The following is a 16,791-nucleotide window of genomic DNA, read 5'->3' on the forward strand; positions in this document are numbered from 1 at the left end:
AATTCTGACTTTATAACACACAATTCTGACTTTATAACACACAATTCTGACTTTATAACTCAATTCTGACTTTATAACACAATTCTGACTTTATATCACACAATTCTGACTTTATAACACACAATTCTGACTTTATATCACACAATTCTGACTTTATAACACAATTCTGACTTTATAACGCAATTCTGACTTTATAACACAATTCTGACTTTATAACACACAATTCTGACTTTATATCACACAATTCTGACTTTATAACACACAATTCTGACTTTATAACACACAATTCTGACTTTATATCACACAATTCTGACTTTATAACACACAATTCTGACTTTATAACGCAATTCTGACTTTATAACACACAATTCTGACTTTATAACACACAATTCTGACTTTATAACACACAATTCTGACTTTATAACACACAATTCTGACTTTATAACGCAATTCTGACTTTATAACACAATCAATTCTGACTTTATAACACAATTCTGACTTTATAACACGCAATTCTGACTTTATAACACAATCAATTCTGACTTTATAACACAATTCTGACTTTATAATTCTGACTTTATAACACGCAATTCTGACTTTATAACACACAATTCTGACTTTATAACGCAATTCTGACTTTATAACACAATTCTGACTTTATAATTCTGACTTTATAACACGCAATTCTGACTTTATAACACACAATTCTGACTTTATAACGCAATTCTGACTTTATAACACAATCAATTCTGACTTTATAACACAATCAATTCTGACTTTATAACACAATCAATTCTGACTTTATAACACAATCAATTCTGACTTTATAACACAATCAATTCTGACTTTATAACACAATCAATTCTGACTTTATAACACAATCAATTCTGACTTTATAACACAATCAATTCTGACTTTATAACGCAATTCTGACTTTATAACACAATCAATTCTGACTTTATAACGCAATTCTGACTTTATAACACGCAATTCTGACTTTATAACACGCAATTCTGACTTTATAACACGCAATTCTGACTTTATAACACACAATTCTGACTTTATAACACACAATTCTGACTTTATAACACAATTCTGACTTTATAACACAATCAATTCTGACTTTATAACACAATTCTGACTTTATAACACAATCAATTCTGACTTTATAACTCAATCAATTCTGACTTTATAACACGCAATTCTGACTTTATAACACAATCAATTCTGACTTTATAACTCACAATTCTGACTTTATAACAGGCAATTCTGACTTTATAACTCACAATTCTGACTTTATAACACAATCAATTCTGACTTTATAACTCACAATTCTGACTTTATAACAGGCAATTCTGACTTTATAACACGCAATTCTGACTTTATAACACAATTCTGACTTTATAACACGCAATTCTGACTTTATATCTCACAATTCTGACTTTATAACACACAATTCTGACTTTATAACACGCAATTCGGACTTTATAACACACAATTCTGACTTTATATCACACAATTCTGCCTTTATAACACAATTCTGACTTTATAACACAATTCTGACTTTATAACACAATTCTGACTTTAAAACGCAATTCTGACTTTATAACACACAATTCTGACTTTATAACACAATTCTGACTTTATAACACAATTCTGACTTTATAACACGCAATTCTGACTTTATAACACGCAATTCTGACTTTATAACACACAATTCTGACTTTATAACACAATTCTGACTTTATAACACAATTCTGACTTTATAACACACAATTCTGACTTTATAACACGCAATTCTGACTTTATAACACACAATTCTGACTTTATAACACAATTCTGACTTTATAACACGCAATTCTGACTTTATAACACAATCAATTCTGACTTTATAACACAATTCTGACTTTATAACACGCAATTCTGACTTTATAACACGCAATTCTGACTTTATAACACGCAATTCTGACTTTATAACACGCAATTCTGACTTTATAACACAATTCTGACTTTATAACACAATTCTGACTTTATAACACAATTCTGACTTTATAACACAATTCTGACTTTATAACACGCAATTCTGACTTTATAACACGCAATTCTGACTTTATAACACGCAATTCTGACTTTATAACACGCAATTCTGACTTTATAACACAATCAATTCTGACTTTATAACACAATTCTGACTTTATAACACAATCAATTCTGACTTTATAACACAATCAATTCTGACTTTATAACACACAATTCTGACTTTATAACACAATCAATTCTGACTTTATAACACAATTCTGACTTTATAACACAATCAATTCTGACTTTATAACACAATCAATTCTGACTTTATAACACGCAATTCTGACTTTATAACACAATTCTGACTTTATAACACGCAATTCTGACTTTATAACACAATTCTGACTTTATAACACGCAATTCTGACTTTATAACACAATCAATTCTGACTTTATAACACAATTCTGACTTTATAACACAATTCTGACTTTATAACACAATTCTGACTTTATAACACGCAATTCTGACTTTATAACACAATTCTGACTTTATAACACGCAATTCTGACTTTATAACACAATCAATTCTGACTTTATAACACACAATTCTGACTTTATAACACACAATTCTGACTTTATAACACAATCAATTCTGACTTTATAACACACAATTCTGACTTTATAACACAATTCTGACTTTATAACACAATTCTGACTTTATAACACAATCAATTCTGACTTTATAACACAATCAATTCTGACTTTATAACACACAATTCTGACTTTATAACACAATCAATTCTGACTTTATAACACAATTCTGACTTTATAACACAATCAATTCTGACTTTATAACACAATCAATTCTGACTTTATAACACGCAATTCTGACTTTATAACACGCAATTCTGACTTTATAACACAATTCTGACTTTATAACACAATTCTGACTTTATAACACGCAATTCTGACTTTATAACACAATCAATTCTGACTTTATAACACAATTCTGACTTTATAACACGCAATTCTGACTTTATAACACAATCAATTCTGACTTTATAACACACAATTCTGACTTTATAACACACAATTCTGACTTTATAACACAATCAATTCTGACTTTATAACACACAATTCTGACTTTATAACACAATTCTGACTTTATAACACAATCAATTCTGACTTTATAACACACAATTCTGACTTTATAACACGCAATTCTGACTTTATAACACAATCAATTCTGACTTTATAACACACAATTCTGACTTTATAACACGCAATTCTGACTTTATAACACAATCAATTCTGACTTTATAACACACAATTCTGACTTTATAACACAATTCTGACTTTATAACACGCAATTCTGACTTTATAACACAATCAATTCTGACTTTATAACACAATCAATTCTGACTTTATAACACAATTCTGACTTTATAACACGCAATTCTGACTTTATAACACGCAATTCTGACTTTATAACACACAATTCTGACTTTATAACACACAATTCTGACTTTATAACACAATTCTGACTTTATAACACAATTCTGAGTTTATAACGCAATTCTGACTTTATAACACACGATTCTGACTTTATAACACAATCAATTCTGACTTTATAACACAATTCTGACTTTATAACAGGCAATTCTGACTTTATAACACAATCAATTCTGACTTTATAACACAATTCTGACTTTATAACAGGCAATTCTGACTTTATAACTCACAATTCTGACTTTATAACACACGATTCTCACTTTATAACACAATTCTGACTTTATAACACGCAATTCTGACTTTATAACACGCAATTCTGACTTTATAACACAATTCTGACTTTATAACACGCAATTCTGACTATATAACACAATCAATTCTGACTTTATAACACAATTCTGACTTTATAACACGCAATTCTGACTATATAACACAATCAATTCTGACTTTATAACACAATTCTGACTTTATAACAGGCAATTCTGACTTTATAACTCACAATTCTGACTTTATAACACACGATTCTGACTTTATAACACAATTCTGACTTTATAACACAATTCTGACTTTATAACACGCAATTCTGACTTTATAACACGCAATTCTGACTTTATAACACAATTCTGACTTTATAACACGCAATTCTGACTATATAACACAATCAATTCTGACTTTATAACACAATTCTGACTTTATAACACAATCAATTCTGACTTTATAACACAATTCTGACTTTATAACACGCAATTCTGACTATATAACACAATCAATTCTGACTTTATAACACGCAATTCTGACTTTATAACACAATCAATTCTGACTTTATAACTCACAATTCTGACTTTATAACAGGCAATTCTGACTTTATAACTCACAATTCTGACTTTATAACACAATTCTGACTTTATAACACGCAATTCTGACTATATAACACAATCAATTCTGACTTTATAACACAATTCTGACTTTATAACACAATCAATTCTGACTTTATAACACAATTCTGACTATATAACACAAGCAATTCTGACTTTATAACACAATTCTGACTTTATAACAGGCAATTCTGACTTTATAACACGCAATTCTGACTTTATAACACGCAATTCTGACCCACAAAACATTGCAAAGTTATGTTTTTACAATACATTTTTTGCAACATATTTCTGCATCTACCTTCTATCCTTAACCTAAAAACGTTTACGGTTAAAATGCTTGTTTACATTGTTTGCTTGTAAGCAGCCAAATAGATTTATATAGTAAGGTACAGTTGATTTATATAGATCTGGCACGCATCTACAAGACTAATTATAAAACATTACACTGAGGAAATGACCCCTGAGACTAGTTTACTCAAAAACAGCTGTGGCCTCGCTCGCTCAGAGCATCACAGTATCACAGACAAGAAGCCAACGTGAACGAGGGCTCAGATTAGTTAGACAAACTCCAGTAATCTTACTACTACTGAGCAAACAGTTGACCAGCACTGACGGCGCTTTAAAGGTAGCCCTCAACGGCCACAAAAACCCTTTCACAGACTCCAGACAGACACAAACGTCCTCTGTGCACATATGCAAATGCCAGTTTGTGGCATGAGTTGCTGTGTATTCAGTACAAGGGGGCGATAGAGCTTTCTTTAAATGTCTGTGCCGTCAAACCGATAAGCTACAAACATGCAAACACCAACATGTTCTCCTCAAGCTGTTGCATATACAGTAGTTAAACTGTAGACACATACAAGCATGACGTTTACATGATAGCGCCTCGTGTGGCAATGCTGAGAATGCAGCTCGCATTTACAAAAGGAGGAGTTCACTTCAGAATTAAAATGTCCTGATAATTTACTCTCCCACACGTCATCCAAGATGTTCATGTCTTTCTTTCTTCAGTCGAAAAGAAATTAATGTTTTTGAGGAACACACTCCAGGATTGTTCTCCATATAGTGACTTCAATGGGGTCCAACGGGTCGAAGGTCCAAATGTGAGTTTCAGTGCAGCTTCAAAGTCTCGACTAAGGAATAAGAGTCTGATCTAGACAAACCAGCGGACATTTATAACTAAAATAAACATTTAAATACTTTTTAACCACAAATGCTCTTTTTTGTGTGATCACGTTGAAAGGTCAGGCGGTAAATGTAGAGTAGAGCGAAAAACTCCATCTCATTTTCTCCTTTAAAATCCTCCAACATCGTTGTTTTACCTTTTATTTATTTATTTGTTTGTAAATGGCGTTTGTCTTAGTCTTTGCACGTTCGCTTTATAAACACAGGCCTGTACTTACACCTACGTCCCGCTTGACCTTTCAACCTGATTACGTAATGTGTGGCGCATCACAGCTCGTGCAAGACCAGCATTTGTGGTTAAAAAGTATATAAATGTTTATTTTGTTATAAATGTCCGCTGGTTTGTCTAGATAAGACTCTTATTCCTTAGTCGAGACTTTGAAGCTGCACTGAAACTCACATCTGGACCGTTGGACCCCATTGAAGTCACTATATGGAGAACAATCCTGGAGTGTTTTCCTCAAAAACCTTAATTTCTTTTCGACTGAAGAAAGAAAGACATGAATAATTGGATGACGTGTGGGTGAATAAATTATCAGGAAATTTTTTATTCTGAAGTGAACTACTCCTTTAAGGAATAATGGAAAAACTATTTATCCATGCACATTTTCTTTTTTATTCATGCCTCGTAATCTTGAATGAGAATAAGTTCCTCTCGCAGCATCTCTTCTCCGGTGATGTGGGCGGGGCTATAACCTGTCACTCACATGAGATCAGCCAATAGCAAACCACAACCATCCAATCAAATCCACACAGACACAATCACGCCCCGCCCACATTTGTTCTTGTTCCAGAAGCGCTTCACTCAGATATACAGAACAATAGATCACAACTTCTTTCATACCAACTTTAAGTGCATTGTCATTGTGTGAAATCAACCGTCGGAGTATGTTTTGCCCTTTAACCACAATTCAGTTCTTCACAAGCCCTGAAGCTGTCGCATTAAACCAACAAACATGTACACAAAAGGATTCTGGGAATTGCTTGTACACACCCATTAAAAGCACTCTTCGTTAGGTTACTTCTTTTGGCCACTTTCACTCAGCAATTTCGTATGCAAAAACAAGCTATTCTGTGTCTAAATCTGCTCTTTTATAGTTAATATTATTTTTGCACATACCTCTTTGGAGTCTTCCTCGCTGGCGCTGTCTGTGTCGCTCTCTGCTGGAAGACAAAAGAAAAGAAATCAGACTGATTCATCAGGGACTTCCTGACTGACAGGTTATCGGATATGGGTGGATAAAACAAAAATACTCGACGGTTTGTAAATGATGGATATTCAACACTTACAGGTTTGAAAAGTTTTAACGGATTACTGACTGAGAGATACAGTGTCCTCGGGGACAGGCATTATTTCTAATGCTTTACATTTAAAGGAGGAGCTATTCTGCTTTTTTTATACACGTTCTTCTTTTTTTTAGTGTGTAATGTTTCTGTTTGAGCATGAAACTCACAGTTCTTCTCTATATCAGTGTGTTTCTGAACTCCTGAAACGCCTCCATTGTAGTCTTGAGTTTCTCCCGGGAACAAACACGTCAAAATATTCCTCATTATAATAATTCATGCGCAGAATAAAGGGGCGGGGCCTGGTTGAGTTAGTTAGTAGTGTGTTAAACTGGTGGTTATGGGAAGGGGCGGGACTTTCCCAAACACACTCGAAGCGCTCGGCCAATCACAACACACTGATCCAGCCGACCAATCAGAGCACAGTGTGCTTTCAGAAGGAGGGGCTTCATAGAGACAGGAAGTAAACAGAGCGTTACTGACAGACTGGGAAGAGAGGAGCCGCAACAATGGAGAATATGAGGAGAATAATCAACATTCAAGCAGGAAAACCTGTTCTAGTAGAGCCTGAAACTACATAGGGCATAATATGGGCTCTTTAAGTGTTGTGGAGATTCTGGACAAATTATAAAAACCAGAAGAAAGTCTGGCATTTTGTTCGTGTTTACCATAAATATCTCAACACTTGAGCAAGACATTTCATCCCGTAAAACATACGCTTTGAGCCCCAGGCACATCATCTGAGAAAAAAAAAAGGATTGTTGATTGGAAAACACGGAACAACAGGACATGAGTCAACATTCCCGTCCGTGTGCAAACACACCGACAAGAGAACGGTGAATTCACGCCACTAAAACTAGTGTTCATGAGCCAAGCCCCACATTTCCAACAACGAGTTCATCTCACATTCAACACGGTCAGACACTGGACAGAGTAAAGTATTTTTTAACTACTGTAGGAAGTCATTTGCATTCCTTACTCGTAACTAGCTCCCATAGGGAAAAGGATGAAACTCTTATAGAAGGAAATGCTGTGACTGTTGGATCTAGTAGTGTTGTGGTCTTGGATCAGTTCACGCTTTTAGCAGCGAGTTTCAGAGCGAGTCTGTGCCACAGTCGGAAAGAGTGCGCTACATAATAGGTATAACTATTACTATTACTCATTTAGTTTTACTAGGGACTGAGTATTAAAGTCACCATGACAATTTTATGGAATATTGCTCATAAATGATTTATCCGTGCACATCATTATTGTTTTAATAATCTTGAATCAGAATAACACTCTCTCTTCTCTGGTGATGTGGGCGGAGCTATAACCTGTCACTCACATGAGATCAGCCAATAGCAAACCACAACCATCCAATCAAATCTAAATTAAATCTGTTCATCATATAAACTGATCGAGTCTCTTCGGGAAATTTGGACTAAACTGGTCAATTCATATGGATTAGTTTTACGATCTCTTTATGGAGTTTTTGAAGCGTCAAAGTTATGGCTGGGTATAGTTTGAATTTTAACGATTCAGATTCCTATTTCAATTCCAATTAGGTTAAAAAAAAAAACATTTAGTCCAATTGCAAAACATTTAACTGAAGCTACCATGAAAGAAAGAAAAAAACGGTTAAATAACACTTACTCAAGGAGCGTTTGCCTGTGGTTTTAAAACACCATAGAAAAACAACTAGCCGAACTAATACAATTATCAAGCATTATTATTAACACTCAGTAATTTAAAAGAACAAATAAAAAATTAGCAAATCGCAACATAGACACAACTGAACAAAGATACGATTGAAATAAACAAGTTTTTTTTAGGTATTCAGGAACAGAAATCATAATCAAATGTAAAATAAGTCTAACACTGCGCTTTATAAATATAATATACATTATAAATATAGTTAGAAAAGTTATTCAGTGAAGAACGAGTGCATTTTCTCTTTGTCTTTAGTTGTGTGATTAGTGTTATAATAGAGACGGCAGGAATATTAGTGCTGTCTCTTTAATAGCTGTCCAATATAGTTACACACACATATGCCAAAGCACAAAAAAATATAACGAGTCGTCTCGCATTTGAAAAGACATATTAAAAATGCTCACAAAAGGAATCGATATCGATTTTCCCAACCTTACTCAAAGTGGTAGTTGCGTATCTGTCAATGGAGGAACAGAAATCTCTCAGATTCAATCAAAAAGATATTAATTTGTGTTTCGAAGATGAACGAAAGTCTTACGGGTTTGGAACGATATGAGGGAGAGTAAATAATGACAGAAGTTTCATTTTTGGGGGAATTAACCCTTTAAACACTTCAGCGCATCACACATCGCAACGCACAATATACAGGTGAAACTCGAAAAATTTGAATATCGTGCAAAAGTTCATTAGTAATTCAACTTAAAAGGTGAAACTAATATATTATATAGACTCTTTACATGCAAAGTGAGATATTTCAAGCCTTTATTTGTTATAATTGTGATGATTATGGATTACAGCTCATGAAAACCTTTTCACAATATTCTAATTTTGACTTTGGGGTTTTCATAAACTGTAATCCATATTCATCAAAATTATAACAAATAAATGCTTGAAATATCTCACTTTGCATGTAATGAGTCTATATAATATATTAGTTTCAGCTTTTAAGTTGAATTACTAATGAACTTTTGCAGGATATTCTAATTTTCCGAGTCTCACCTGTATAGCTGGACTCGGACTATAGCATAATGAATCATGGGTGTTCTGGCCTCAGCGTTATACATTAACTCTGTTACAGTACAGAAGTACGGCTGGCGTGACGCAGACGCGTGTCCTTGAGACGAGGGCCTGATCTCTAATGGACATTGAACAACACGACCAACACACACGGCCAGCACACACACACACACATCTCTCAACGCCTCAAAACACGATTCAAGACGAGACTCAAGCACAGTTTCATTTAAAATTAAAACCTTTTTCTGAAATAAGGAGAGCAGTCACACTGCAAAAAAATATTGTCTTACTTTTACAGTAAAAAATATCTAAACATTGTTAAAATACAGATACATTTACTTGAATTTTTTTTTTAAAATGTTTTAAAACAAGAAAAAATATCTGCCAATGGGGTCAAAATAAACTTCAAAATTCAAAGGGAAAAGAAGATTATTTTTTTTGACCGCATTGGCAGATATTTTGTCAAATCTATCAGAATTAAGTGAGTTTTTCAGAAAACAAGACTAAACATGTCATTTTGTTTCTCAAGTAAATGCATCTTGATTTAGGAATTTTACTGAGTAAGAGTGAAGTACCTTTGTATCTACTTTGCTTAGCAATAAATGATTTGCTTCTAAGTATTGCAGTCTTGTTTTCCAGTACAAATATCTAAACGTTCTTAAATCAAGATATACTTAAGATAAAAGCACAGTGACCTAAAATATTAAGTCTTGTTTTCTGAAATATTTATTAAAATAAAGTTAGTTTTAAAGATTATGGCAAAAATCATATTCACGATTATTCTTGTCACGATTATTTTGAGTGGGTCACATGACCAAACCTTATACAATTAAATTTATTTAACGACAGCGGTGTTGTATATCAAGTATATATTTGCTGTAAAAATAAGGTTCAAATGACATCAACATTTTAATTTCACGATTCTTGATATCAATTTCGATAGAATACTAGGCTACTAATGTAAGTAAAATTATAAAAAAAATAAGTAAACAGTCAGTAATACAATAAAAATAGGCAAATTACAAACAATATGACAAATACAATATACAGGTGAAACTCGAAAAATTTGAATATCGTGCAAAAGTTCATTTATTTCAGTAATTCAACTTAAAAGGTGAAACTAATATATTATTTAGACTCATTACATGCAAAGTGAGATATTTCAAGCCTTTATTTGTTATCATTGTGATGATTATGGATTACAGCTTATGAAAACCTTTTCACCATATTCTAATTTTGACTTTGGGGTTTTCATAAACTGTAAGCCATAATCATCAAAATTATATGAATTATGACCTATAATTGTGGGAAAAAAGTCAGAATTGTGGGATATAAATTTGTAATTGAAAGAAAAAGTCAGAATTGTGAGTTTATATCTCACAATATTAACTTTATAGCTTGCAATTGCGGAAGAAAAGTCAAAAGTCAAAATTGCATGATATAAACAGTTCTAAGAAAAAAAAGTCAGAATTATGAGATATAAAACAACTTTATATCTCGCAATTTAGACTTTATAACTCGCAATTTGGACTTTATAACTCGCAATTGCGAAAAAAGTCCAAATTGAACGTTTATATTTTGCAATTTGGATTTTTAACGTACAATTGAGGGAAAAAAGTCAGATTTGTGGGATATAAATTTGCAATTGCAAGAAAAAGCCAGAATTGTAAGTTTATATCTTGCAATTGCGACTTTATTTCTCAGAATTGTGACGGTATCTCGCAACTTGCAATTGCGGAAAAAAAGTCAAAATTGCATGATATAAACAGTTCTGAGGAAAAATAATCTGAATTATGAGATATAAAACAACTTTATATCTCGCAATTTGGACTATATAACTTGCAATTGCGAAAAAAGTCCAAATTGAACGTTTATATTTTGCAATTCGGATTTTTAACTTACAATTGAGGGAAAAAAGTCAGATTTGTGGGATATAAATTTGCAATTGCAAGAAAAAGCCAGAATTGTGAGTTTATATCTCGCAATATTAACTTTATAACTTGCAATTGTGAAAAAAAAGTCAGAACTGCGGAATATGAATTCAGAATTGCAAGCTTATATCTCGCAATTGCGACTTGACGGTATCTCGCAACTTGCAATTGTGGAAAGAAAGTCAAAATTGCATGATATAAACAGTTCTGAGAAAAAAAATCTGAATTATGAGATATAAAACAACTTTATATCTCGCAATTTGGACTATATAACTTGCAATTGCAAAAAAAAGTCCAAATTGAACGTTTATATTTTGCAATTCGGATTTTTAACTTACAATTGAGGGAAAAAAGTCAGATTTGTGGGATATAAATTTGCAATTGCAAGAAAAAGCCAGAATTGTAAGTTTATATCTCGCAATTGCGACTTTATTTCTCAGAATTGTGACGGTATCTCGCAACTTGCAATTGTGAAAAGAAAGTCAAAATTGCATGATATAAACAGTTCTGAGAAAAAAAATCTGAATTATGAGATATAAAACAACTTTATATCTCGCAATTTGGACTATATAACTTGCAATTGCGAAAAAAGTCCAAATTGAACGTTTATTTTTGGTAATTCAGATTTTTAACTTCGGATTTTTTGCAATTCGGACTTATTTAAAAAAAAATGTTTACTTATTTTTTGCAATTCGGATTTTAATAGTCAGAATTATGAGAAATAAAACAACTTTATATCTCGCAATTTGGACTATATAACTTGCAATTGTGAAAAAAGTCCAAATTGAACGTTTATTTTTTGCAATTTGGATTTTTACCTTCGGATTTTTTGCAATTCGGACTTATTTAAAAAAAAATGTTTACTTATTTTTTGCAATTCGGATTTTAATAGTCAGAATTATGAGAAATAAAACAACTTTATATCTCGCAATTTGGACTATATAACTTGCAATTGTGAAAAAAGTCCAAATTGAACGTTTATTTTTTGCAATTCGGATTTTTAACTTGCAATTGCGAAAAAAGTCTGAATTGTGAGGTATAATTTTCTAGTATAAACTCGCAATTGCAAGTTTATATCTCTCAAATCTGAGAAAAATAGTCAGAATTGAGAGATAAAATTGCAATTACCGTTTTTTTCAATTTTATATTCCGTGTCGGAAACAAGCTTCCGTACTAAAGGGATGCGAGTGCATGCGTCCAACCAACCTCCATACGAGGAGACGGGGGAGATCTGCAGGGGGTAGAGGTCGCGGAGGTCGCTGGAGGTCACGGCCTGGTCCTCGTTCTCCGTCACCACCTCGATGGTCTGACACACGTCAGGGAGATCGTTGATGATCAGGTGGTCGTCCCGCCCGTCAGCCTCTGAGGAACGAGAAGAGGGAAGAGAGAGTGAATATGGAGAACAGTGAAGTGGGAAGTGAGTGTGTTTCTGAAAGCGGGCCGTATCTGTGTGATATTTCATTTTTCACCGAGCACACATGTAGCTGAACTCTATTTCCCATGACTCCATAATGAAATGAAGCAGTGGAAACCATGTTAAAAACAAATTAACCAGCTGAAAGGCTTTTTGTAAATGAATTACTGTTGCTGTTCGTTTTTTGCTTTGCCAATTCAATGTGTATCGCAAACCTCGGCTCATATCAATGCTGACTTACAAAAACAAACACACACTAAGCTCACCTTTCACCCCGATCGTGTGCATTACTGAGTTAGAAGGAGAACCGTGGACGTGAATAAACACAGAAACAAGGAGATCTGGATAAACAGGTCCATGACAGTCGTGTGATCATATCACATCCTAAATATTAAAGCTTGAATCTTGCAAAAAACCTGTCACGAACATGTTCAAGTCATATTATTACAACAATATTTTTTAAAATAAATGTTTTGCATAAATTGCATGTCATTTGTTGTACTGAATATAATTCATGTTGATTTTTATTGAACAAAAATAAAAAAAATTGTCAATGAAATAAAGCTGAAACAAAATAAAATATAAATATTTGTTGAAAATTACGAAATGAAAAATTACTGAAATATGTTTATGTTGAAGAACTAATATTATTAAGTGGAAATAACTAAAAGTGAAATAAAACGGAATTAAACATAAATAGCAATATTTAATGACAATCACGAAAAAAATAACTAAATTAATGTGCTTTTTTTTACCAAAATAAAAACTGAAATAATATTGGTCTGGAACGATTTACATTAATGAAAACAAAATAAAAATCTGTATAAATATCCTAAATATTAAAGGATAAATGAAGATGACTTGACGAATCTTGTGGAAACCTGTCACGAACATGTTCAGGTCATAATTCAACTAAATATTTATTTATTTATATGTCATTATTTATGTGTCATTTGTTGTACTGAATATAATTCATGTTGATTTTAATTGAACTAAAATTAATTTTTGGTAAGTGAAATAAAGCTGAAATAATAAAATAAAATATAAATATTTGTTGAATATTACGAAACGAAAAATTGTTGGCATGGCAAATAAACTGAAATATGTTTATGTTGAAGCACTAAATTTATTATATGTAAAAACTACAACTGAAATAAAACATAAATAGCAGTATTATATGAGAAAAGCACATCAGGAAATGTCAACAAAAGAAAAACTAGAATTGACATTAAAACTAAAAAACAAAAAATATTTAAAATATGAATAAAATGATGATAAAACTAAAATAAAAACTAAAATAATATTGGTCTGGATAATTTACATTAATGAAAATTAATACAATTTAAGTATGGGAATAAAAAAATAAAAAAAGTCAAAATAATCCTAAAATATATTTTTTTTTTAAATAAATAAAAAACATAATATAAATGCCCTTTTTTGCTTTGATTATGGGATGAAATATGAGCCGAGCATTGACCCAATCTGCCAATTCATACAATTTCAATCCTTAAGGCAAATCAAAAAAGCCCTTTGATAATGCAAAGCGCCGCCATTGTGAGACACTGTTTATGTTTATGAACACGGGAGAATTATAAATCACACTTTTATTCTTCATCTCAAACTCAACTCAAAGTTCACGTCTATGAGGTGTTTGTTTTTGGAGAAATGTGAGAGAAAGGCTGTGAAGTGATGCATGTGTTTTATAATGTAGGTGAACTCGGACAGGAGAGGCACTGCAAAATCAGGGGAAGCCTGAAGCATTCTGGGTATTTGCAACAAGTGACTGAGGAACACTGAACAAACGCTGTTGTGTTTTCAAGGACCCTTTCATACTCGCTCAAATCACAAGTCATGCTTTTGTAATGTTTTTAAAGACACACCGAAGATAACCCTGAGAGAGAACACATTTAACACACTTATTTGTAATAGTAATAATACATTTGAAATTATGTTTGATACATATATTTAATCAATATATAAAATATTATTATTGTTATTATTATTATGATTAATAAATAAAAATATAAAATGCACATTAAGTTTCTCTTTAAAAAATCATGACTTCTGCTCTGGTTGGACAGAATTTGAAAGGGTTAATATATTATATTATATTATATTATATTATATTATATTATATTATTGTTTTATTCAAATTCATGTCAACTTAAATTAACCCTGAAACCGAACACTTTTCAATGGCTTGATGTGTAGGTATTATTATTATTATTATTATTTTAATAATAATTCTTTGTATTTTCGTATACAATATTTTTATATTATTATTATTTAATAATAATTATTATTATTATAATTCTTTATATTTTGTATGAAATATTTTGAGATTATTATTTTAATAATAATTATAATTATAACAACAACAAAATATTTCTGGGAAAAAATGATACAAAAAATATTATGACTAAAATAAAATAATAATAAATACGCATCAAGCAATTCACTTTCATTTCATCCAGAAACTGAATTGCTTGATGCGTATTTATTATTATTTTATTTTAGTAATAACGTTTTTTTTGTATCAACCCCCCCAACAAATATTTTGTTGTTGATATAATTATAATTAAAATAATAATCTCAAAATATTTGATACAAAAAACAAAAATTATTATTATATAATAATAATAATACCTACACATCAAGCCATTGAAAAGTGTTCGGTTTCAGGGTTATTTTAAGTTGACATGAATTTGAATAAAACAAAACAATAATATAATATAATATAATATAATATATTAACCCTTTCAAATTCTGTCCAACCAGAGCAGAAGTCGTGCTTTTTTAAAGAGAAACTTAATGTGTATTTTATATTTTTATTTATTAATCATAATAATAATGTTTTATATATTGATTAAATATATGTATCAAATATAATTTAAAATGTTTTATTAAAATGTATTATTACTATTACAAATAAGTGTGTTAAATGTGTTCTCTCTCAGGGTTATCTTAGGAGTCTCTTTAAAAAACAAACAAAAGCATATAATATAATATAATATAATATAATATAATATAATATAATATAATATAATATAATATAATATAATATAATATAATATAATACCAGAGCAGAAGTCATGCTTTTTTAAAGAGAAACTTAAAACAGCCCTAAAACAAAACACTTGAATGGCTTGATGTGTATTTTATATTTTTATTTATTAATCATAATAATAACTTTTTATATATTGATGTATCAAATATGATGGTGATGACAGAATTTGCATTTTTGGGTGAACTGTCCCTTTAAGTAAAAAAGTAATTTGGTTGAATTAGTGTCAATAAGTCCAAATGTTTTAAAGACACTCATCAAAATAGTGTCATTTATCGGTCAATTCAACATTAGAGATTCACTGCCTGGTTGTGTAGAAAAGTGTGAACATCTGATACTCTTTAAAGGACAACTCCGGCGCAAAATGAACCTCGGGTGTAATAACACATTGGTACAGACTAAATCGTTCCCTGAGATTTGTTTTCATGATAATCGAATATAAAGAGTTTTATCTCTAAAAACAGTTTAGCTTATAACGCTAGTATATTGGGCATCGAGTAAGCAAAAAGAGATCGCTAGTTAATACCATTAACAAGGCTCAAATTAGCCCCACACTAACACGTTAACATAATGAGTGTCCTTACATGCAAACCGAAGCATTGAGAACTTTGTAAGTGTATAGACAGTTTAATAAGAAGATACTTTACACAGACAGTACAGTTAGCGCATACAGACAGGACCCATCTTGGAAAACAGCCTCGATCAGTCAAACCACGAAGGTGAGCGAACAGTACGTGTAGATATTGAAGATAAGATAAATTATATTTATTTTTTTATTTTCTCTGTTGCGTTC

General features: G+C 31.5%; 1 protein-coding gene across 3 annotated transcripts in view; it reads right to left on the reverse strand.

The window, feature by feature from the left end:
* The window catches only part of irf2b (interferon regulatory factor 2b), a 31,318-nt gene that overhangs the window by 6,634 nt on the left and 7,893 nt on the right, over positions 1–16,791 (reverse strand). For 2 of the 3 annotated variants that reach the window (XM_056244240.1, XM_056244237.1), the window contains exons 7-8: positions 12,727–12,882; positions 6,717–6,760 (exon numbers count right to left, since the gene is read on the reverse strand). In XM_056244240.1, coding sequence (XP_056100215.1) covers positions 6,717–6,760; positions 12,727–12,882 — 200 coding nt within the window. The remainder of the gene's footprint in view (positions 1–6,716; positions 6,761–12,726; positions 12,883–16,791) is intronic. The other variant, XM_056244239.1, reaches the window with a different exon arrangement.

This window comes from Rhinichthys klamathensis, unplaced genomic scaffold (genome assembly GCF_029890125.1).
Source record: "Rhinichthys klamathensis goyatoka isolate OS25496 unplaced genomic scaffold, OSU_Roscu_1.1 h1tg000947l_1, whole genome shotgun sequence".
Classification (NCBI taxonomy): Eukaryota; Metazoa; Chordata; class Actinopteri; order Cypriniformes; family Leuciscidae; genus Rhinichthys; species Rhinichthys klamathensis.